Source organism: Nilaparvata lugens, chromosome 3, assembly GCF_014356525.2.
Source record: "Nilaparvata lugens isolate BPH chromosome 3, ASM1435652v1, whole genome shotgun sequence".
Classification (NCBI taxonomy): Eukaryota; Metazoa; Arthropoda; class Insecta; order Hemiptera; family Delphacidae; genus Nilaparvata; species Nilaparvata lugens.
Genome location: NC_052506.1, coordinates 22,413,413 through 22,440,098, shown reverse-complemented (window position 1 = coordinate 22,440,098; position 26,686 = coordinate 22,413,413). Strand labels below are relative to the sequence as shown.

General features: G+C 34.7%; 1 protein-coding gene across 1 annotated transcript in view; it reads left to right on the top strand.

The window, feature by feature from the left end:
- Nucleotides 1–26,686, top strand: part of LOC111060653 (eukaryotic translation initiation factor 4 gamma 1-like) — a 138,341-nt gene that overhangs the window by 89,297 nt on the left and 22,358 nt on the right. Inside the window, exons 11-14 of the mRNA XM_039422741.1 lie at nucleotides 794–1,253; nucleotides 22,154–22,353; nucleotides 24,354–24,570; nucleotides 25,117–25,367. Coding sequence (XP_039278675.1) covers nucleotides 794–1,253; nucleotides 22,154–22,353; nucleotides 24,354–24,570; nucleotides 25,117–25,367 — 1,128 coding nt within the window. The remainder of the gene's footprint in view (nucleotides 1–793; nucleotides 1,254–22,153; nucleotides 22,354–24,353; nucleotides 24,571–25,116; nucleotides 25,368–26,686) is intronic.

Genomic DNA, 26,686 nt, shown 5'->3' with positions numbered 1-26,686 from the left:
ATACACCATTCAGAGCATTGGGTGATGATTTAGTTTTGCTTTTATTTGTGACTTATATCTGATAACTGTTTGAATAAGCTCAAAGGGCCTTTTCATGAAAATGTATAAGCCTTGTAAAACTGGAAAAACTAACAGTCGTATGAGTGCACACACTCATATCCATTAAATTGCGTGTATCAAATCAAATTGTTGAGTGGAATCACTAAAACTAACGAAGATGTTTATTTAGCGTCGATTCAGACTCTTCATTCTTATGTGATCGGTGATCATATTTTGTGGCAATTGAAATCAGGAATCGACAAACTATCACTATGATTGAGGCGTTCGAATAACTAAAAACTAGGATTAATTGTAAAATATGTGGCTGAACTAGTTTTAAAATTACTGTGACAGTGATTGTTTCAAGTCTTTTTATTCGCTTACTTATATAATTGAATAATTACCAAAGAAAACAAGATGAGAGTTGAACAGCAAGTAATCGAAAATATTCAAGAGTGCTGGTAAAGAGTACATAAAAGAAATATTAAAAAAATAGAAAGCTTCTTCATAAGTACATGTACACTAGAATTTAAAAATGTACTAGTGAGTTAAAAATAGTTCTATGAAGGTTGCAACCAAACTTGGTTCCTTATTGATCTTTGAAGTCAGTGGTAGTGAAAATTTCAAACTCAAATTTTGATAAATGTTGCATTTAATTCTAAAATTGTATGCAATGTTTTTTGATAAATTGTTTCTCTCATCACTGACACTGATAGAAACTGAATATTAACTAGCAATATGTTTTGCCCCCTAGGCTCAGCCCACAGTACCAGCTGTTAGCGCTGCACAGCCAGCCGCTGTTGAAGTGACCGCCGCCCCGGCACCAACCAAAAAGGAGGCACCAGGACCAGTTGCCACCCCCACCGCTGCAGCTAAGGAAGACGTCGCGACGTCAAAAGACAAGACGAAACCAGTAGCTGCCAAAGAACCAGCTGTTGCCAAGGTGCCAGCTGTAGAACAGAAGCCAGCAACTGTTGCTGCCGCCCCCGTGACAGACGCCCCCAAGCAGCAGCCGCCCCCGGCTGTCGCGCCCCAGCTCTCGACAACGCCCTCTTTCGAGCAGCTCATCAACTTCAACCTGCCGGGCAAAACGCCGCCGCAGGTGATTGTGCCGCCTGTGGCTCCAGTCGTTGCCGCCCCCGTCGTTGTGGCTGACGATCCCGCTTTTAAGACTCATACCAACGGAGAGATTGCCTCCGCCGACACAGCTGAAGGTATGTGTCTTTAACACTCTTAGCCCGTCATGTTATTTTACAAATCATGTTATTTAACTTTTTTACAAAACGCTGAATTGCTGAATATACATCAGTATACAGTGTATGAGTCCTGTACTATTAAATTCTACGTGGGTCATTTTTTTCAACCTCCTATTGGCCATAAATAAAAAAGGAATGTATATAAAATGATAATTTTTTTCACTAAAAATGTTTATTATACGACTATTCTTGAACATAATTGCCATGAAGGTTGAAGCATTTGTCTTACGAGCTGACCAGCCTACCAAAATACTCTTCATAGACTGCTGCCGCCAAATGAGTTTAAGTCGGCTATGACGTTGTTTTGGAGCTCCTCATTAGTTTAGAAGCTCTGACCTCTGAATCTATAAGTTACTAGTGATCAAGTCAAGTTTGTATGGTGGGTGAAAGAAATTATCCTATTTGATTTGCTGAAGAAGCCGTTTGGTTGCACCAGCACTATGAGGCCGAGTTGTCATGGATCACGTCGATTCCGAAAGTCATTCAACTGATTTAATTTTCAGATACCCTTCACGCACAGAATCATTACTTATAATCTTTCTTGCGCAAACTTGGATCATTTTTCGTTCGATTTATGCTGAACTATTTGCTTCCAAAACGAGTAACGCTAAGCAACTAGTATTTGGCGGTAGACTCAAGTGAGGGGGCCATGTTTCTGGGTTATATCTCGACAACACAGGCCGCACAAATTATAGAGCGTTTGGTGGGGATGATAAGCTGCCCCTAACCGCTTTTCTGTGTCTTATGATACAGTATGTGATCGGACGTTGACAGAAATGGCCCTCGAAATTCATACTCGCTTGGCCGGGCTGAGAGAGGATAATCCTAGTAGAACTCGTACACTGTGAAAGTTCAGCTTGATCAACTTTTTCCTTCAATTACAGCCGAACATAATATTATCTTCAATTATCGATTCGATCATCAGTTTTAGTTTCAATGCCATGGATGATTTTATTTTTGGCTAAAATTTCAAGTTAGCTTAATACTTTCCATACTTTCTCTTCCTTAAATCTTTCATCAGTCTTGTCAGAAACCTTGAAATTGATCAGTTGCAAGATGAATGTTGCAAACTACACCAGAACTGAGCCAGCCAAGTTACTCTATGTATCTTCTCCTTATCTTTCTTGTGTTTTCTGTCTTTTATCAAATGTCTTCATAATTTAGAATTGATTAACCGTTGTAGATAAGCTTTGGATGTTCGTGATTTTGCTAAAACTTTCAAATAATTTAATATTTCTTATAACTGGACTTCTCAATTTAAAATCAACAGTTTTAATAGTTTTTGGGTTTGGATTGAAATATCAACTTTACTGAACTGAATAACTTACAGGAGATGATAACTGTGTGGCAGCAGCGTTTCGTCAATTTTTTAATGGAGTTTCAATAAAAATGTCCTCATCTCACAATCAACCGAACAAAGTTTGGCTGCATTCAAATAATCCAACAAGTTAAACTACTATGATGCACAATACATTATCAATAGAAACTTCTCCATATAATTCTCCAAATCTCTAACTGCAAAAAAAATATTTTATGCATAGATGCAAAAATCGTCTATGTCTATTCAATATGTATTGTATTTTCCTTATTTAGAGAATTTTGTGTCGTATTATGGTTCATTAATATTATTAGATAATTATTGATTCCATTATTATGGCTGTAAGCAAAGAAATGAAAAGGCGGTGCTTTATAATTCAAATTAGCGTTGCTATGATGATAATCGAGTTTATCTGTGATAATTCATAAATTCAGTATCCGTGCTAACGATTAGGAACCAATTAGATTTGTAATAGACTCGGTAAATGATGGTAAGAAGTTTGATGTCAAAACTAATCTATAAACCAATTTGGCTGACACTCTCAAATATCTATTGTAAGATAGTTTGTCTCATCTACTCAATTCATCAATCTGTGACAATTGAGGCATCTGTATCGTTGACAAGTTAATAAATAGTACCGTAACTATTTCGGTTCCAAATTGCACTATAAATGTAAACCAATTTTGGTGACAAACTTGAACACTTTTGGTTGAATAGTTTTCAGTCTTAGGTATAGAATTGATGAAACTGTATCATCACCCTAGACAATCGTTCAATGACGTTCATTTAATTGATTCCATCACATTGAACCTAAAATTCATGTGTAGATTTTTGAGTAATGTTTTATTGGCAGAAGGAAATTACATCATCTTAGAAATACATAATAAAAGCAATACAAGTTTTACGACATGGAAAATACTATTACAAAATGAAATGCCAATTGAGTATTTTCATCTCGAGGTATGCTACTAGACCTGTTTGAGATGGTGATGTAAAATTTGATTACAAAACTAGCGCTTAAAATTAGTTACTGAGGCCGACATTCGCATATGAAGTGAAACATATTACTTGTAATAAAGTAATAATTCTGGGAAACTTTTGGTGATTGAATAGGTTTGTCTCTTTCAAGTAAAACTTGAAAACATATGTTCTGATTCTAAAAAAAATAATTTCAGAAATGGGAAGAATGGAAATAGGTCAATTAAATCTTCTATTTTTAAGTGATTAGTTAAATCTCTAAATAAATCTTCTTCACAAAATAAATGTTTTTTCGCGTGAAGCCTAATAGTTGAATTGGCCCAATTTATTTCTTTCAAAGATGTTTCTATATTTGGACTTGTTAAGCCTTTGAGCTTTATTTGTTGTATTCATAGACTTCCAGTCTATCAAAAAGTTTGCTCGTTAGATTTCTCTCTATGTATTTTTCGGTTGTAATAAATTTGGTTAGAACTCTCTGAATACCTCTCTTTGGTATAGAGGATCATGAAAAGATCAACTAACTCCTCCTTGCCTTTTTTCCCATTATTTGGGGTCGGCTCCCCTTGATCTAAGTCTCCAGTTCGAACGATCCTGAGTCGTCTGATTTGTCAGCCGTCCTGAGGATGATCGCTTACGGGGGATGCCCTAGCTCTGGAAATCGCAGTCTCATCGCTTCTGGGGGATGCCCTAGCCCTGGTAGTTGTACTATTCATGATCAAGGAGAAAATAATTGGCTGAAATTTAAGGCCGGTTGCCACCAGACGCCAAGAAATAAGAAAAGAAGAGATTGGCCAAGGAAGGCCAGACAAAGAATAAAAGTGAGAATGACAAAAAAGTCAAGTCAGTGGAAAACGTGTCCATACTAGGTTTTACAGGGCTACGGTACCCCATCCAGTACCACCACCACCACCACTCGCCATTCCAAACAGCGAGCAGAGCACCACCAGACGACACACCAGAATCTCGTGACAGACGTTCCAAAGCAAGAGGGAAAGAAGAAAAAGAAGAAGGGAGAGAGAAGGGCTTTGGAACAAGAGGGTGTATCGGATTTGGTTCTCCATCCTGATTTGGATATCCAGGCGCACCACGTAGAGGAGCTTTCAGCTTTCTGGGCGAGCTGTTGCAAGATGTTATTTTGGAGAAAACTTCGAAGCTGAAACAGATACCGTTGCACCCAGGATCATGAAATGATTGAAGATTGAAAATTAAGATTATAAGAAGTAAACATTCTACTTCTTTTGTTATTATACTTATCTCTGCTCTAGTCCTGAGCTCAATTTATACTCAGTTTATACTTTATAAGTGCCTTGGTTTTGGTGTAATTGTTCCTGTTTAAGTTTCTAGTTTCTTTTCACTTGAACGCCTATTAAAAGTATCTTCTCCTTTATAGCTTAGACAGTATCAACAATAATTAGTTATTCTATTTCCCCAAGGTTACAGGTTGTCATAAATTAATTGTGATATAGTTCAAAATGAGAGTAGTAATTTGCTGGTTAAAATATACTAGTGAATTTTTGTCCGACTAGAGTTAGAGGTAGCTGTGCCAATTGAGTTATCCGCTTGTTTCACTGCATGAAATGCAGTTCATAAATCCATTGTTCATCTGATAACCTCATGATGCCAGATGTCAAGCAAAAAGAGAGTAATGATAATTATATTCGACGAATGATTTATCAGTGATATTAGTATGCTCTATTGTATCTAAGATGACCTTTAAATTTATTTCCTCGGAAGAAAGATGGAATTTTAGATGAAATGGAATTTATTGGTAAAACCCTTTATGACAACTCTCGTGAGTTTCCTGTTCTGAAAATCGCGCCAATGTGAACCATTTTTATAGCCTCCCTTTACTATTTTGCTTGTGCATATCGCGAGGGTGATATCGCATGGTAGAAATTCCCTGGGAAATATCACACCGGTGTGAGCCTCGCCCAATATATTGTTCTCGTCCTCTGGCTTTGCTTGCGTATCCTTTGAACGTCATATAGGCAAGGTATGGTTCTCGGGATGGTATCCATGCCTTTGATAAAATATTAGGCTCGAGAGTCTCTGGATGAAGGAAGCTCTTTACAGGCTCTTTTTACATCGCCCTTATACTGGAGCTGTTTATACGCTCTGCAGAATTTCTCGCAAAAAAACTTGGGTTCCTGATTGAAAAAAATTTAATCATTTCTCTACATTTTATACGCAATTACTAAAGCAAAAAATTTCCAGATTAGTAATAGTAACTTTTAATATCATGAAAATTTTTCGACTAGTGTACTTTTTTACAAGATATCGTTCACCAATTTGTAATTAAAATGACACAATTATCATCCCCCAACAATTATCATGATATTGCCAGAGTTCCATCAATTTTGATGAATAGTTAGTGAATAACTAACTTAGTTGAAGAATCGAAAAGGGAACACTATTCTCATATCAAGTCTAATTCTTATTAGAAATCTATCTTCTGAATGAGTAGATTTATATTTATGTTGAAAGTTCAAAGGACAAAAATAATGCGTTATTATTTGTTTTGTAGGATTAAGATTTTTCAGCAATACTATAAAATTTGGAACATGTTGGATGATTTTGAACGGGTATGTTCTTGATGGTATTGAACTTTAATGGCCATCCGCCGGTAAGAAGAGCTAAAGGACAGAAACTGTAGTTCCCATTAATGATAAAGTAAAAGTTCACTCTCCTGTAACTTATTATTTTTAAATCCTTATTTCTTACTGAATTTTTGTAATTGAAATACCATTATTATATCAGTCATTCAGTCACAAGTTGTTAGACGAAGTATTTTACAAATATTTGTGTAAGCCTAGGCACTGTTTAATAGGCTACTGCGTATAATGTTGGTAAATGTTAATTTTATTTGAAAAGTGGGTGCACGATGAAATTGAAATTATCTCAAGTACAAAGCACGTTTCAACATTTTGACAATTCGCCAACCCGGATGCATGAGCTTGCTTATCTCTGGCTGAAATCAGGTCACATAAAAACGTTTAACGTGTTATTACCAGTACATAATTGAAAATTTCATTCAAGGATTCATGGTTTGAACGATCTATTCCCAAGTTTACCATTCCTTTCCAAACTTGAGCTATGAGCTTGATTATACTCCATACAAAATTACTTCAAACTTGGCGGAATTTGCGGCGCAGAGAAATGGATAGAGATCAGTCAATTACAGTGATGGATAGAGTGAAAGGTGGAAGCACAGTTGTCAATTTGTCGATTAGAATCAGTGCTAGCAGAGAGGAAACTTCATAAGTTTAACATGAGCGCTTGAATGCTCACTGGAAATTAGAGAACGCTGGCCGGCTCAGAACGGTAACATAGCCGCCGTTGTATCCCTGCCGCTGTATGCCTCCTCTGCTGCGCATATTCATCTCAAGTAAGAAGTAATTTTGTACAGTGTATAGTGGTGATACTGCCCCAAATTTAGTGAGTCAGATCACATTGGATGCACGTTTGCGCAAGTGCACGCGTAACCACACATGCTCAAACTCATTGCAAGTGCGTACGCTTGCTTAATTGCAATTTACTTTATCATTTTGAGCTGGTCCGTACTGGTAGGGAATTTTTCAAAACTCGATGCGTTGTATGGTGTCCCTAGTTTAAAGTAAAATAAAATAGAATAGAATTTATTTTTTCTCATAAACAACAGTACAATATTACAAGAAAAATATTTTTAATTAATTTTTCAAGGTTGTTTGAGTAGAATTACAATAAATATTGTTCTATAAAGTTTGGAATCGCACTTTATAATGGCAGTGGAGAAAGATAGGAGAACAGCGTTGCCAATTCTCTGTCTTGCCACTGCTATCTAAAGAGGATAGATAATACCGGTATATTTGATGTAATATTAATTGCGGTTGCACAAGCCGTCTGTTCTAAAAGTTCTTGTCTCATTGGTTCTCTTGAAATTAAGCAGATTTAACCGGCTTTTGTGCAACCGGGCCTCTGTGTTCAATCTCAAAATATAATCAATTTTATTTCATACGTCAAAAAATATATTCACTAATGAATCAATAATAGACGACATTTTCATAATTGAGATTAAATATATTGTTAATTTTACTTCTAAATTGTTAAAAAACGATCTGGTAACGTTGCAGAGTTAGTTATCATCCAACGATAAAAGGATCGTACTATCTGCTCTGCTTTGTCGAATGATAGACAAGGATAGTAATACTGTTCCAATGTTAGTCAAGTACGGTACTGTGGAACTTACTAAAAAAAAAACAAATTAAAGATGTATAGGAACAGGTTCTTGGGAAGGTGGTTTCGTGAATTCTGGAAATTTTGTTGAAGGAATGGCTTGGTCGATTTTCTTTCAAGTGAAATAGCATGATAATCGGACAAAAACCCGAGAAAGGCGTCTTTGACCGAACATGTTCGAAGGTCACCTGTTTGAATTCTCCCACCACTAGTTATGCCACTGCCTGCTAGTGCTGGCTCTATTCAAAACCAGCCACTGCCATTTTCAACTTTGCCTTTATCGTTGCTCCTCCATTTTGTTCTGAAATGGACTAGTCAAGTCACACTCATCTCATGTGCTTTTAAGTTTTGTTTAAGGTTATTTTTTTAGTGGCTTGTGTTTTAAATTTTCCATATTTGTAACAAAAAGTCTGATTATAATCTAGGATTTTACTTGAAAGTTTGTCGGATAGTCAACGAAAGTGCAGTTTTGTGTGGTAGTTTCAAAATTTTTGTACATCCAGCGACCTTGAAACTTCATGCTTCTGCAAGACGCTTAGACCAAGGTTGCATTTTGAATCAAACTTTTTTTTATTTTACACATCAAAGTACCATACAATCTACAAAGTTTTAAATCATTTTGATTGCCATATTTTCTTGATATAACATTTTATTACGGTACTGAACTTATATTAAATATCAGTCGGCCTGTAGTGTTATAACTTCAAGACTTGGCATGCTTTCGCATTTTGAACATGCTTTCAGTTTCGGAAGTTTCTAATATTACAGATTTTTAAATTGCTTATTTCATGTTTTTAATATGCTTTCATTAATTTTTATACAAGTTCCAAGTTTAACGTAAATATTACAACATAAACAAGTGCAACGTGAGTTTTAGGTTAAATGTTCTGAGATCGCTAAGTTCATCATGAAAGGAGGAAAAAATAAAGGTAATGAACTACCTATTAATATTGATCAATTTTTACTATTAGTTTTATTATTATACAAATTTATTTATTAAACTGCTAATATTTACTGTAATTTTATTAATAGCTTTAACATTTTTATGTTTGGGAAACTAAATTTTATAAAACTTGCACCTTGAAGAAAAATTCTACTAACTTGTTGAATTTGCATACATTTATATGTTTATTCAGTTTTTATATTATTTAAACTTCCAATAAAATTAAATGGCAAAAGTTATTGAATAAATAGAATTCTTTAGGTATTATTTTTTCAATTCCTGCAAGTTTCAACATCCTGACTTTAATTTTTTAGATGAGTACAAGTTTTATCCTTATTTAAACTTACTTTACTTGTCATGTACTTGTCAATTTTACTTGATAACAGATTAAGTAAATATGTCATTTTAACAGATTAACTTAACAGTTAGGTTAGATATCTTATCTGTTGAGTTAGAATCATAACTTAACATCATGAAGTGAAACTTGTAAGTTTTCTTACTGGGTTACTCAGAGTAGTTGATCGTACAAACTATAAAGCAAATTATAAGCCTGTAATAGTTTGATGTGATTCCAAAAACATAATGAAGAGATTTCAAAGCTGTATAGGCTAATCCTCATGTAGGCCTACTATAGGCTAGATGTTTTCCTGATAAAATTTGATCAGCAGGCAAGTCATTTGCCTTATTTAGTTTCAATAGATACAGTAGGTTCTTTTAACTTGGGATATTATTAATGCTGCATTGTCTTTTCTCATTTATTGTAGTTCAAATTTTATCTTTTCAATTTTATTCTGTGCTGTTAATCAAGTTCGGTCTTGTCGTTGATAAAGCAATTTGATTCTATTGATACAGGTGCTTAGGTGCATTAATGACTTGATACTAAATACAAAGTAATCATATTCCGATTGGCAAACATCCTTGTTACTGTAGTTGAAATAATTTATGATTGAAGTTCATTTGATTTCTTGTACAGAACTAGGATGTATATGTGTATGTGACATGAAATTAGTTCATGTTACTTGTTCCTCGATCGAAACAAAATTCTGTTATGAATTAAGTAGGTTATGCAAATTAATTTGTTACACTTGCTCTATTCCAAATTCTTAAATTATTCAACTTATGAAGTTGAGTCGTTCATAAGATTATTAAAACATTCAACTAAACCAAAATGAATTGACTGTCTTTCAAACTTTATTACGCTACATGTTCTACAGTATAGAAAATACTTTGGTTTAGAAATTTATTTTGTTCCTCTGACCTAAGTTATCTAGGGCTTGGAAATTGGTCGTAACTATGTTTTATTTGTGTAGGCTACTGTTATAGTCTAGCGTTTTGCTCATTTGGAATTTACCAAACAAACATGATGTTTTCGTCATATTCTTATCAAATACTATTTTAATGGCTTCAATTTCCGGCTGGGGCTTTTAATTTTTATCTTATTTTATTAATATCTCACTGTCAATAATTATCATTCAGTTTTAGCAAATTTAGTCTTGAACTATCTTATAAATAGAATGCTGTTGATATCTGACTTATGAATTAGTTTTCATAACTATTGACATTATGGTAGAGATGGAAATACATTGTTCATTATTTTTAGATGCAAAATAAGTACTTCATCATGTCCGATTGATTCTTAGTTTGAAATATCAACTATCTCTCGAGTTATTAGTTTATTCTACTTCTATTTTCAAAAATTGAAAGCTTTGTAAAACGGGAACGGCAGATTGTTGTAAGATTGATTAGGAGAACAGATATAAGCATAACATAGTGCTATATTTTGTTTATATGCATTAATAAAATATAGGCTAAAAGGGTACTTAGTAATTTAATTTCATTTCAATGATAGTAGTAGTCCTGCTATAGAGAAAACTTGTTCAATGTAAAAACGTCGTACTATAGCTGTTCGTATGACGAGTTTTAATACTTTCAGAAGTAGATTCTTAATAAGGAGATGGAACGATTTGATACTCTGAGAAATAAAATCCTTCTTTCTTTATAATAATTCTACCAGCTGTGAATGTGGCCGGTGATAACTAAGATGTTGTATACGTATCCCTCCAAATATTTTTTTCACTGTATTGAGTGATAAGTGTTGCTGGTCATTAGAGTTTCATATTCATTCATTCATTTATTGGGAGTAAATAGATTAATGAAGTTTAGCGGCTAATGGCAGAGAACATGTGTTGTGCCTGATGATGTGGGACAAGGTTATTGAGCGTGTTCAGGGCCTTCGCCATCCGTCTAATGAGTAATAGGTCTCCTCTACTTGTTTCATATTATAATAATCTCCGGCCGTATTCTTCCTCCAATACGACCTCTGTCTACTAGTGGATTATAATCTGGATTCCTGTCTGGGTGTGGCATTTTACAAGTTGTGGACTTGGGTCAGCTGAGATTTGAACATTGTTGAACAGCTGTTCGAATGAAAGTGACCGGCTACTCACTTTTTAAGGTCCGTTACGATAATTTTGTGTTGTGTTATGCAGCTTTCTTCAGCAATATGTGTTGACTATGGAACTAGAGATCAAGGTACAGTACTGTGCCTAAATAATCAGGTAGTTCAAGCCGTGGCTATTTATGACGCCTAAATCCCTGCATACACACATCGCTTTTTGTTCGTACGACATTTTGCCGTCCTTAAGAATTCTAGCAGATTGAACGCAACTTGACAAACATCATCTGTTTAATTCAATAGAATTTATAAAGAAGGCAAGACATCGTACGAACAAAAATCGATGTGTGTGTGTGTGTGTGTGTAGTAATAGTGTCCCATCATGCAGCTGTTTTGTAGATCCATAATCTTTTCACTGTGTAGGTATAGCCCATCAAGCAATTTGAACTGTTTTTAACAATACAAATACAATGTAAATTTGTATATTTTATTACTAGAAAAGACCATTACAGTAGCTTGCATATTGCACATTTTTCAACTATGCCTAACCCATTAAAATTATTCAAATAGTAGTTCGTTACTTTTAACTGGATTAGTTATTGCATTCAGCAGCTATTACCAAGTCATTTGAAGATAATTTTAAAGTAACTAGACGTTAATTTTTCAATTTATCATATCTTTTAATTTCAATTTTTCAATGCTCTGTTGGAAGGGCACCTAATATCTGTATTGAGTAAAACTCTCACTTGAGATTGATGTGAAAACGTATGAAACTGGGCGATTACAATAAGTCCGTGGCCTCTCATATGTCTATTGTTCTTGGAATGCTAATTAGGTAATTTTCCTGACGTCATTGTCCTCAATGCTGTTGCTTTTCCACCGACAGTGTTGGTATGTGAGTGGTTTTTGACCTCTAACGGTCATTGCTGTCTTATTTATTCATTCACTCGGGAGCACTTTTTGAGGCTGGTTTCAGTTACTCAATGAAATAATTCGTTTGAACAATGAATTTATTTATTCAGTGAAGGCTTTTAGAATTCTCAGTACCCTGCCAGTCCAATATTACAATTTAAAATTGAAACAATGATTGCATTTTTGCATATTTATCACATTGAAGAGCTTTTGAGCCTTTCTGAAGTAATCTTAGTCGAAGTTGTTGATTACTCATCAAATTTGTATTTCATATGCATCCATCTAATGAAAAATAAACGTACTTTATCATGTTTCAGAAGTTAATTGTTGCGGTTTGCTCGTATGACCAACAATATTAAACATTAATTATAAACACTATATTCTGGCATAAAAATTGAAAGAATTTTATCTTCGGTTATCTATATTTTTCAATTGATGATGTACCGCAATGTTTTTTGTGTTTTGAGGTCAATTTGTTATCTATCGCACCAGTGGACTTGATGGATACATTTGAACTCTGATTTGCTTTTTATTCTGTTGGCAAAGTTGATGTTATTGTAGATATCCACATTGAATTAAAATACTTATTCCACTTATTTCTTATTAAGTTCTTATTTTTAATAAATAAATGGTTGTAGTTATTTGAATATTTCTATGTGAGACTAGATGTTGATTGACAACACCCTCAAATATTTAATGAAAAAAATATTGAGGGACTAGATTTGGTGGTTAACACCGTTATCACTTTCTCATGTCAAGTCATGAATCATCCTTCAATATCTCTTTCAATGGCTTAACAGCGTGACTTCAATTCGTGATACCTTGTCATCATCGTCATTCTTCCAAACGAAAGTAGTCTGTTTGCCAGTGATGCTGGATATTGCATAACATGCGTGGGGAACTTCTAGGCGGTACTCTACAAGGTTACTTGATGCATGCATACGGCGATTATGTATGTATATATGTGTTCATAATTATGTATTTATACAGCCTGGCTGCAAAGTTTAGAAATGACTGCTGGCACTCTCTCCTGACCCCGTTGTTGTATTGGAGTGATTTACCATTCTATTCTACTACCATTGTAGTAGAACTTTGAAGTGCTATACTTTCCGAGTACTAGATAAGTACTGTAGTATTTAGGTAGTTTTGTAAATCATTTCAAATCTTCAGATATTTACATATCCACAACCGTTCCAATTTTTTCCTTCCTGAAACTTGTGTCTTTGTATTAATCTCATAATTTTTTGGCATATTGCTTCCACTTCTACTTTGGAGAAAGTAGACTATTTTTTCATTACTTATCTGTCACACTTCAATCAATCATTCTCATCATGGAATGAAAAATAATTCTTATACATAGATCCGGTATTCGATGTTTACTTTCTTAATCTTATATTCTCACTCATTACATATCTCACCCTTATATTCTTTTTCATATTTTTTCACTTTCACCTCTTCTTTGTGTCTCCTCCATTTTATCCAGCTCATTCACAGTGTTCTTCCCAACGATCTATATAATAATAAGAACTATATAGCATTTAATATAGAAATATAATACTAATCTATATAGTTAGTATATATAGATCGTTGGTTCTTCCTTGTCTCTTGCCATCGTTTCTTGTCTTCCTCGTTCCTACACCTCTTCCTGTGCATACTAGTACTCCTCCTCTTCTTTCTCATTTCTTCTTCCATTTTACCTTGCTCATTCACACTGATTACATCATAGAAATGTGATAACATGTGGTACCTTCCTACAGTGTCCTCCTACTGTTACTTCCTTTTAACTTTCTCCTTCTCCAATCTCTCTCCCTTTCCTTTTCCGGTCGTTTTTCTTTTCGCTAATTCTCCTTCTCATGTTCTCTTGCTTTTGCTTTATTTCCTCCACTTGTAGGAACAGGACCAGTCTCCTCTCTCAGTTTGAGTTTAAGGCCTTCTAAGCTCTAAGCACCACTTGCCACGTCTTGAGTTGGTCGAGTCAAGGTCGTTTGTTCATTTCGCTGTAGAACCGGCTACAGTGAGATTCACTATGAAATGTCAGCTTTCCTTGTGTGGAGCATCAATGCTTCCCATTCAACCAAGGGCTGACACTGCTAATGTGAATGTTACTATAGCTTTCGTCTGGATCATTACTGACTGCTCTCTGCTGCCTTCCTTTCCCTTCTGCCACGTTGCATTCTCGTCGTCAGACCGCAGCATAATATCTCTGCTTTCTTGACCAGAGTCAATGTTCTTTGAAGCGTTACTCTGCGTTTGCTTGAAAATGAATTGTGGTAGCGAGAGAAGTACTGCGAGGTTAAATAATTGTAATTTATATTCATTCATAAAATTGACAAGTAATAGTTACTGAATTATTTGGAAACAATGTATAATGTGGATGAAAACCCCTAAATTGAATAAGCATACATAAAACATATCATCTAATGTAGACTACAAATAATTCAATATTATATAATGTCAATAATTATGTTGACAGGAAGTTCATTAGATGTTGTTGAGTTAACTTGAAAACCATAATTATGATGAAATATGAAAACTTTGGAGATTGCTTGATCCTCTCATTTAATTATTTATTGGCTAAATACATGCTAATATTTGAATGATACGAGGCATTCGCCCAAACTGCTTATATCTTATATTTGATGTAGCATTTAAAATGTTTGTCTGTATTTGAAAGTAGATGGGGAAATGGCTGGTACAACAGAACCTTATCATTGAGTCAAGTAGTGTTGGTAGTCCCGTTGGAAGGATGTCGGCCACTTGAAGGCCACTATCTCACAGTTGTGAGCTTATGATTTTTCATGGTTCATAACCCCCTACTGTTATTTTGGCCATTTCCATCTATAATAATCATTAGGGCTTATGCAGGCATTATCTATCCTGATACTGTATTAGACTTTCATACTTAGTAGATTAGGAAATTAGTGATAACCATAATTTGACCTCAATGCACTTGGTTTGTCAACCATTCTTTTCTATGAATCCTGTTCAAGATTTTCTCAAGTTATAGGTAAATATCATGACTTGAGAAAATCTTCAACAGGGTTGAATTGATAACATAATAAATATCATATAACTTGAGGAAATCGTCTTCGCTACTCACTTGCTTCCTTTGATGACTGTGCCCTAGTTCTGTTTTATATACTGAACAGAGTTGAGTTTTCGAGTATAATGCTTCGAGTATAATGATGGGCCGGTTATGCGCCAGTTGTGTGTTGTATCTAATTATATTTATAACATGTATGAATATAATTAGATACAGTATTACATATTCAGACTGTATCCTAATATGCAGTTCCTAATATCTGATGTTCATATAATTAATTCTCATATAAAATTGTACTAGTACTAGTATTAGAAATCTTTGTATTTTCAGTACCAATATAATTCATTATAACAAAATTTAGACTACATGATTCGGTATATTCTGAAATTTTACGGAAGCTTAACAATAATGGTAAAGTAGATTAAATAATTTTTGATGTATAGTATAATTTTACACACTCGATATTTAAATCAGCATGGAGCTTAGTTGAATGGCGTTTGTCACCTGAAATAGTAGCGACATTAACTGCTATTTTATTTGCATTGAAATGGCCGTCGTAGAAGAAAGACTACAGCTGTAAGGATGGGATGTGTTTGTGTGAGTGTGTGTGTGTTCTCAAGTGTGTGCATATACGTGTATGTGAAACGAGCTGTTTAAAAATAGTGAACTAGTTGAGAGAAGTAACTCAGTGTGGGACTGTGGCTATCGAAGCTCCTCAGTCGTAGTCTCGTGGTGCAGGGGCGTTGTATTTCCAGAATATTTTCAATAACTACAATATAATTCTCAAGTTCAGTTATATTTCAAAACGTATGATTGTGTGTAAAGTAGACAGCTTCATTTCAGTTTCTACTGCAGTCAGAACAAAACTTCGTTTCAGTGAATAATTATTGTGACGTTGTAATGACCGTCGGAGATGTTAGGTTAAATTCTTTCAAGTCATTTTTCTCTAACCTACCAACACAAACTGTCCTCGTATTATTCTGTTGTGAACGTTGTTGTCTCTCCAACTGTGATTTGTTTTTGTGGATTTTATTTTCTTAGATATTTAACAACGATCAACGCCCAAACGTTGACCTTTGTTTAGCAATAATTGTGAAGTGTTGGTTGGAGTTTTAGTTGGTTGATTTATTTATAATATCTGATTGGTGGTTGAGAACTGTTGTAATTCGATAGCTGATTCTTGTGATATACGGTTGGTTTTAACGGTTGCGATTCTCTTGAGGATACTGTAGTCATTTTATTAAATAAAAAATATTTCACAGATAAATAAGCAGTTGACATTATTCCTGACAAATAATTTACGGTATTTATCAGAGTACGAAAAGTATGTAATACAGGGCGACAAGTTTATAATAGAGTTCAAAAATCAATAATATAGAAATTGATAGATGTGTAGGAGGACTGTAACTTAACCTTACTAATAATAACTCAGACCGACTGGAAGAAATAGTTATTATAAACATTAGTACTACGTTACTTACAATAATACGTTAGTTACAATAATAGAGTTGATGCTTCTATGAATTTTTGACGTTTTTTCTACTAGTTGCTGTTGACGAAATCGACGTATCTGAGGTATCTCGGACCAAAGATTGAAAACATTATTATGGCTATTTGGTGATGAAATTGTTAGATATCAATTATTGTGATAGGTTGTTGAAACGCTATTTCTCACTTGAATACTGTGGGCGACAGTGAAGGTGGAATAACTCAGGCTAGTTACTGGAGATTTTTATTGTAGTGTTGAATTGTTGGTTATAATGTGAGTGGATTGAAATTTGTGATTGTGATAGTTTTGAAGTTGTCGGACGGTTTTGAAGTGATTTAAAATGGAGCCAACCAATAACAACACGTTTCCGAGACGCCGAAGCAGGCGTCGCGGTAGGAACAGTCGCAACTCGAGTAGAAACTCGAGTATGAATCGATCGCAAAACTGGCGAAAAGTGGATGGTAACGACGATTATATGCGCAAAAACAGTCTGCCCGTAACAACTGATCACCCTCACAACAGAAGCGGGGTCGTTGACGGCGACGATCTGCACAGTCGACTGAACGGACTGAACCACGACTCGAGGCAGAGTTCGACCGACAATGTTGTCGAGGAGGACAGTAAGTTGTCGCATGAAGTGTTCAGTTTGTTGGTATGAAGTCCTAATAATTCTGGGTATAGGTATAGTTGATGATGTGAGAGAAAGATTGAAGAACCTAGAGTGTTCTGGGGGTTGGGGTATCTGGTGTAGGTATTATCGGTATTGAAATTATTATCAATAGTATAAAAAAATAATATCAAATCACACATCTGTCCAGGAACCAAAATGCTCTGTTTAATAATGTTTTAAAGGTAAAATGGTAGGTTAGGGAGATCAAGTTTTTGCTTTTAAATGGCAATATTTTGATATTCGGACTACAGTGTATAGTTAACAGTATAATGGCACTACATTCGATAATACCTACACTGCTGGAAACCCTATCATAACAGGGAAGCTATAGTAGTAATGGAAGTTGGCAGTTGCTGAGAATGATGCCCGCCCACTTGAGTCCTAGACTTGCTCAGGGGACGGCGAGGATAGTGTCTATAGATAAGGAAGCTGAGTGTTTGAAAATAATGCATGAATTCATAATTAATTATTTGTCAGAACATATTGAATGGGCAAAGTAAGGGTGGAAGGTTTAAGGAAGCGGATACATTTATATGAAGATGTTCACATTTATCTGAAACCTGTGAAAGAGTAAGTAGCGGTAGCAATAATTATTATGATGATTGTGACAATTATCATTATGGTGGTAGATGAATTAGGTGTGCTCCAAACCACTGAAGTGACCAGATCAACTAGATTTCTGATGATCAAAACAAGTTTCAGACAAATCGAGAATTTTTAATTTCGGTGCATAAATTCTACTCTATTATGTAACTCGAGAAGAAACCCACGTTCCGCAACCAACGTTCGACCGATCATTTCCCAATAAAGTCATTGGAACATTGTCTTCACCAAACTTAGTATCATTGCCATATTCTTAATATGTTTTCCAAATCTAAGTTATTGTATAAATAGAATTCATTTGAAAGTTTATTAGATTTCATTATATTGAACGTTCAATTTTTGGAGTTAGACGAGTCTATATTTCTGTAGCATTCTTAGCAATTCATCTACGATGTCCTAATTATGGAACGAGCTATGCCACTCTAAGTTTGTGTAAACATAGATGCTTCCAGGATTTGTTATATGCTATTGAGATAGCGCTCAATATAGTTTTTTTAACCAAATAAGTTGCAATGTGTCGAATTAGGTTTTCCAAACATGAACGTTCTCAAAATCTTTCAGTTGTCTTAACTGAGCTCTTTCACTTGTCTCATATAAAATTATTGTGTACTTTATACACTTGCAAGACCTGTTGAATTCTCATTTTTTGTTAACAAAGCATGAGTCTTCTTCGTGTAATTGATTCGTCTGTTTTGATTCATTCACTATCACGTCCACTGACATTAAATTCTCATCTTTCTACATGAGATCATCTCATTTTGTGAATCAGCGTTTTTAATTATTCATTGTGTATTTTCTGAGATCATAGCATTCTTCTCCTATCTTGAACTATTGTATGGCTGAGAAGCTATTGTGATCGGTTCATCTTCACTTTTCTGACCTTAATTTTGACAAATTTGTGTTATGTGGTTGCCTTGTGCCAGGAAATGAGGAAGTGATAAGGGAAATGATTTCTATTGTTTCACAAAGTCAAGGATAAATGACTGAAAATTGTCGGTTAATATATTTTGAGATTATCTACTTCAAATTGCCTAGGCCTATTTTTGTTTGATAGCTAATACAGCATTTTTGTTGAGAAATGATTTCTTTCGAATTGAGTGGGGATATTTATCTGAAAATTTTCATTTTTGCCACTTTGAAGGCTCCAATAAGTTGGTGGGTCTATAATTTTGTGTAAAATAAGTTTGTCATTTAGAAGTTGGTTGTAATTTCACAAACCCAATTTAATACAAGAATATCAAGAAATAGTGATATCATTTCACATATTATAATACCAGGGTATTTTTTCCAACTTTCAACTATATTCAAGTGGTTTTCCAAAAATGTCGACGGTTGAATCAAACCTGCATTTTATTTGCGGTGTTAATTTTCCTCAATTTTGGTATTTCTATATTATCGTACGTGACATTTCAAGAAACCGGCATCTCATTGTTCTTGAACTCAATTTTCAAATGAAACGTGATTTAGTGTACGGTCATCTGTGATTTGTGATTGTGTTGCCACTAGATTGTGTCATGTGGGTTGATTTGCCAATAATTTTATCAGTAAGCTATTGAAGTGATTGATGATGTTCATTGAAAAAAAAATCAATTTAATCATCCACGTTCGCACAGATACAATATCATAATTATTGAGGCTGTTGTAATTTCTGTTTGTTGATGATACCAAGGGATGTTAGAGACTTGTGCTTGTGTTTTGTATTGTGGAATGATACAATAAATGCCAGGTAAAATTGGAATCCAACCCTCAACTAGAACAATTTTCATTTTTTTATGGAAACTGCAAGCTTTATCCAAAATGACTGCTTACCAGTTTTCAACAATATTACTGTCTACACTTAAGTTTATATTTAAATACGTGTATCTGTTATTGTGTATCGTGTATCCCATATCGTATATCATATAATTATCTCTGTATGTGTTCCATTTAGCAATAAAAGTGTATCATGTTGTAGACTATATTGAGTATGCAGTTGTAAGGGCTGATTACGTAATATGTAATATGTGATTGACATAGTGTGGTGGTTTGAATAAAGAATAGGATGTGGATCATCTAATTAGTTGCTAATTATAATATTTAGTTGAACGATGGTGATGAATTGGTTTTGTTGTGGTAGTTATGTTCACCTATTTGCCTATGCCTCCTCCATTGACAGTATCGTGCTTTGCTTTGTGTGACAGGGCGGCTAAATTTAGTGCGCCGAGTCACTATTGAAGATGCCAGCTATTTTTGTATCTGGGTTCAGATTCACTTCGCATTGCTATCATCCGTTCTATCTCGCTTGCACTTGCTGCCCTCTTGCTCTCTGTAAAATTGCTCAACTATCTGCCTCGGAGTCTGAATTGGGGTTGTTATTGTCACAGCCATTCACTAATTAGTGAATTTTATCGAGTCTCGATTATCTTATCTCAATTCATTGTAAGCCAATCTTTTTCGATCTTTGGTACCATCCAATCTTTTTCGTAAATGTAACCATCCAATCTTTTTCGTTCAATAATAACATTGTTATTAAGAGGTTAAATAATAATTTGATAAGTTGACTCATTGAAAGCTTTTTCCTTCTTTCTCTGAAACCTATCTTGAGTCAATAAATCAGTGAAATGATGATACCCAATATCAGAGCATTGGGTGATGATTATATCTATGATTATAATTTTATATCTGATCACTGTTTTTCGTTCCTGAATCTATATTATATGCGGTGTATCAATTTATCCTTTTGATGAAATAGTTAAAAATATCGAGTTTCTTTCATGTGGTGGTTCAAATTTAGTTTTCAATGGATGTATTGTTCTCTTGAATGAAATTTTCCTCATTTCGAAAATCTGAAATTGAAATATTGTTATAGTGTAGCATTGTTTGAAATTGCAGGATTCATGTGAATGTGTCTGAATGTTGGTCTCTTGAATACTATTTTCTATTGCTTTATTTGAATAGAATCAGTGAAATGATGATACTCAATATCAGAGCATTGGGTTATGATTATTATCTCTATGATTATAATTTTCAATCTGATCACTCATTTTATTTCAATTACGTGATTAGACGGAAAAAGTAGGTTAAAGTTCCAGGTGGAACATGGAAGTCATAATGCAGGACCCTTTAGGGCCTTCAAAATTGTTTTCCTTCATTTTTTAGTATCTTCATACTGAATTGGGCTCTCCAATACTGCATTATATCTACACAATTCATTGTTTATGTATTAAGGTTATTTGAAACAGTGAAATGATGATACCCAATTTCAGAGCATTGGGTGATGATTATATCTTCATGATTATACATTCTTATCTGATCACTTTTCTGACCTAAAATTACAGTTGATGTTTTTCACAAATTACAATATTTTTTCTTAATTACCATAGTTTTTTATTGAGCGCATGATGACACGAACTATCAGATATTCAGCTGTTGAAATACTTCTGGAATTCCTCGTTACTGAATGCTCATAAAATTTAAAAAGAGATAAATTACATTCATAAATCAACCCATTACAATTTCTTGCAATTATTACTATAGCCTATTAATCTTGTATTGCTATAGAGTGGCATCATTCTTTACACGAATTATTTAGCTCTGTTGAATATCTTGGATCAGCTGCACTGGTTCACTTCAAGCTCAGTGGAGTTCAACACCCGTTGCTCAACACAACTGTGAATAGGTTCTCGAATTAGTTAACAGATTTATGAATATGTTTGAGATCGATGTTGTTCTAATTCGCTGTATGGTGTAAACATGCAGGTGTGATAATCAACGTAACCGTCATCTGGACTAAATCTAGGAACGTAATAGATATTACACATAGCGGTTAGCGGTGAGAGGAGGATATTTTTCTATTTGTTAGAGAAATCATGGAAGCAAATAGGATTACTCCCAATAATTACTTCAATAACACAATAATTACATTGATTCAAGATACATTATGATATGTTGAGTTACAAGAAGGAAGAATATTGGAAATAGAATAAACTACTATTGCAAATTAAACACCATAGATGAACATATATGACATACCTAAACATATATGATACATTTATACCCCTAAGAACGCTGGAACTATGAACGGCTGGCCGGTCTCTGTGTGTCAAGTTCTCCGGTAGCTCTTGATATATAATTTTATCATTGTAGTAATCATTATTCACCCATTGAATAAATTATTGAACTGGACTATTATTATGAGGACCTGTTCATGAATTGTTTCACGTTATTTGTTCTCTGTATTGATGTTGCTTTCTATTATTTGTTCTCCCTGTGGATATGTTTAAGTAATAAGTTTGGTTTGTTTATGTGTGTTTTAGGCAAAGCATGCCAGCGACAGGCGACCAAGAAGAACAAAAAGTTGAAGGAGTTCAACCAGAAGGGCGCAAAGAAGGAGGGTGGCTCGGAGATGGATGCGTTCACCACGGCCACCACCCCCGAGAACAATGTCGACGAAAAGGAGGTGGTCTCCTCACCTGACACCCCCACTATCAACAACAAACTACCTGCTGACGTCAAGGTACGACACAATTGCTGCTTCAAGTCCCATGCTAAGAGAATACCGTAGTTTCTTGAGCGTGTGTTCACGCAGACTAGAAAGTGTGTGCAAACATTCTGTTCAACATTAGCAGACAGCAATCGTGTGATCACTCCTGCAAGAACATATGAACTCCATGTTGTTCTACAAAGGATTTGGAAAGGACACATTACAGAATATTATGCTGTGTATAGTACAGCATTTCATGCTGTAATATGTTTCATTGAAGTGGGGCTAGAAGCGTTAGGTTGAAATTTGCTTGGATATGCTAAAAATATAGATTGAATTATTATATATTACACGTGTTATATAGAGGTGATGACAGGTGTGTTAGGTGGTTTACTTTTGGGAAATTGATATTAACTATTATAGTTAAGATGACAGTTGGAACCCTTTTTTGCCTCCTTACAATACAATAATTTTCAATACCATCTCAATACACTTTTTTATTCAAGTAAAATATAATTTCAATAACTTAATAAATGGATAGCCTAGATTTAATCAGTTTGGAAGACATTTTCATAAGTGAATCAATTGATTTCTATCAATGCAATAAGGTCATTCAATTGAGGAAGATATCTTTGATGGAAGTTTATGCGTACCTAATTCATTTATATAGCACTACATAACTTGGTTGATATTATTTGGAGGGCAAGTAAAATTGTTTGATATTTTGAGTGCAGTAGTTTTTGTTATTAATGTAGGGTAGTGGCACTGCTCGGTACATATTGGTACATAATGGGGTGGATGAAGTGCCAAGATGTGACTCGCCTCAACCTTGGCTGGCACCCGAATGTGGGTCATGCATGCCTCGAGTCTGGCACACCAAGGTGCGCTGCTGCTCACAGTTATTGGAGTGAGGCTGGTCACCTATGTGGAACGGCCAATTTGATGTGCGAGTGAATCACTTGGATGCGAATATAAACTGATGACAATTCAGTAGATTCAGTAATGATAGAAATGAGTGGTTGGAATAGGAAAATGTCAACAAGAAATTATTCTAGTTTTTTGAGAAATGTTATAAATCTTTTATCATGAAAATGTAATGTCATATTCCCGTTGAATCTGAATTTCTTGTATTGAATGACAAATCCTAGGTATTCTCCATCTCTACTACATTAGATGATCTATGAATTCCAATTGTTCTATTAAATCAATTTACAATTCAAATATTGCACGCTCTAGTTCAAACCCGTATATTATTTATACGTTGTAATTTATTTACAAGTACCATGTAGTATTCCCAAGTTTTGTCAAAAATCGTGAGATACCACCAACATTCGTTTTCATTTACTTTGTATTTTTGACCCTATAAAAAATCCTTTCAAAACACATGTAAAACCTAAAATGCAATATTATAAACATTTTTTTTTTGTTTTGAATCAGACTGTGTTCAATTTGATTCAGTATAAGCATAACGTTTACAGTAACTGTATTTCGTTTTTTAAATGTTTTATTCGATAAAATTCGATATAATTCTGATAACATTGTGGAATATTCAATTTCATAAACACACCTACACAGTGACATGATGATACACCATTCAGAGCATTGGGTGATGATTTTAATTTTCATGATTACAACGTTTTTAATCTGATCACTGTTTCTAATTTCTAGAGTCCTCATGCATGAAGTATCATATTTTCTAGAAGAGTTTGAATCATTCATTTCTCAATCGAATTTGAATGTTCAACCGGGAGCACGAAAGTGTTGAACGAGAAGAAGTATAGGAAGTATAGGTATGGAAGTTGAAACATCACTCTGAACTGAAAATTTGATTATGGAGATGATTTTTTTATTACTGACAGCCAGTCAGGTTGGCTGCACTGCCGGCTAGTGCAAACCAGATGGCATGCGCAGTACTCAACCCACCCTTACGCCACTGCAGTTTTGACCTTTTTCTTGTGGCTGAAATATCTGTAACAACGAGTTCATGCTGTTCAAGTCTGATTTTTGATAATATATTTGATTGTTTATTGTAGGACGATTTGCAAGAGAAACTAGTGGCAGCTAAGAACGAGGAGAACATGAAGGTGTCTGCTTTGGCGAAGGGGAGCCAACCCCCCCTGGTGGAGCCCCCTGGCGACAACAACAACAGTCCCCAGCTCATCGAGAAGCCGCCCCCGGCAGCCGATGTCACCACCCCCACCCAGGCCACCACCCCTCAACAGCCTGTGCTCAAGCACAAGTACAAGGACGGTACGAACTTATCATTTATTCATTAAATGATACGCTATAAATTATATGATTATATGTTGAGCAAATGATGTCAACGATCCAACAGAATCTTTTGTTGAAATACATATTTTGGAATTCCTCGTTGCTGACTGCTAATTCTATTTATATTCATCCATAATATTTTAATGAAAAAAAGTTCCATTGTTGATGCTAGCTAGCAATAAAATTTATTACCGCTTTAAATTTGCACTCTTGTTGCCAAATAACTCATTTCATTCCTCAAATAAACAACTAGCTTTCATTGTTCTCACAAGTAGAAGAAATAGGCGAATAAATTCATAAATATATGGGAGATTTTGAATTATTTCGTTTCAGAATGCAAGTCTGAACTACTCGATCTGTCTATAGTGAGATTCACAAGAGAAAGTCAGTGGAAATTATATGACTGCATAGTTCCCTATATACCCAACCCAACCTAACGGACATTAAATCTATAAGATTGACGGTCCATTATATCAAAGCAGTGTCCTAAAAACCGAGTCTAACTTGTGTGACTTGTGACTTCAGACCAGTGGAGTCCGCTGAACCCAGAGGGCAAAAAGAAGTACGACCGTGAGTTCCTGATGGGTCTGCAGAACGACCCACAGGCGACCCGGAAGCCGGACAACCTGCCCAACATCGACATCGTGCAGCTGGAGCCGGCGGCCGCCAACCGCAACAAGTTCACCAACCAGATCAGCTACGCGGCGCAGCAGCCGGGTCGCGGCGGCCACGACTTTACGCCCAACTTCTTCAACAAGTCCAGCAGTATGCGCGGCGTAAGTGCACAACATTTCACTAATCCCTATACCACTTTCACAGGAGGTCACTGGATTAATAAAATGTACCTACATATACTGGATCATACATAAATAGCGAGTGGAAGTTGTAAATTTCTCAGAGAATGTTCAGTAATGTTACTCAGTAGTTTTCCAAGTAAAAGTTATTTGTTGACAAAATAGTGAACCTGTTAATTTTCCTAGTTGAAGTAGGTTTCGATTTTCATGTGTAAGTTTGTTGATTTTCTAGTGAAATTTTTTGATTTTCAACTTAAAAATTGAAAAGGCTGTTGATTCATCTACACCTTTTACAACTGTATTTGAGAAAGTATCAATTGTAATTGAGAATAAACATTTGTATTTGAGAAAACGTCAGATGTAAATGAGAATAGTCAATACAATTGACTCAATAGTCAATACATTTGACGATTTCTCAAATACAATTCACTATTCTCAATTACATGTGATGACTTCCCAAATACAATTGACTATTCTCATCTACATCTGACATTCTCTCAATTACAAGTAACTATTCTCACATACTTGAGAATACTACTCATACTTTCTCAAATCAACTTGATACTTTCTCAAACAAAATTTGATAAGGTGTAGATAAAGTTGGTGGTGATTTTCAATATAAATTGTTGATTTAAATCGCAATTTTTAATTTTTTTTTTTTTTTTTTATTTCAATCCAATGAGCAAATTCAGTCCAATGAGCCTAACAGAAGCCTGCTTTATATTTTCAATAGAATAGAATGAAAGAAACTTCGGTATAGAATACAATTTCGTACTTGTTCAATAAGCGCATGATGACAACATTCCAACTGAAATTTCTGTTGAAATATTTATGGAATTCCTCGTTTCTGATTGCTTATTTCATTTTGAAAGTTACATCCGTTCTCTACAGGTCATAATTGTATTATTCATTGTAAAAATAAATGAATAAATAAATAATACTGATTACTGATATCTTGATACTAACCAAAAATTAAAATAAGCTGTCGTTGATACCATCTTTAGAATCAATGAAATAAAAATTACAGTTATTTTGAAACGTATTTGTGTTAATTTTAACTGAGCGCATGATGACACTTATCCAACAGAAATAACTGTTGAAATATTCATGGAATTCCTCGTTTCTGAATGCTCATTTTTGTGTTTTTTCAGTCTTTTCTTTTTTCCTATTTTTTTGTTGTTGCAAGATTGATATTGCTATTGGCAATTATTTTTATTGTATTAGTTTGAGACCATTTGATCTTAGTAGATTCCCCATAACTTGAACCTTGCGTTTATTTGAAAAAATGACTATGATTTTTT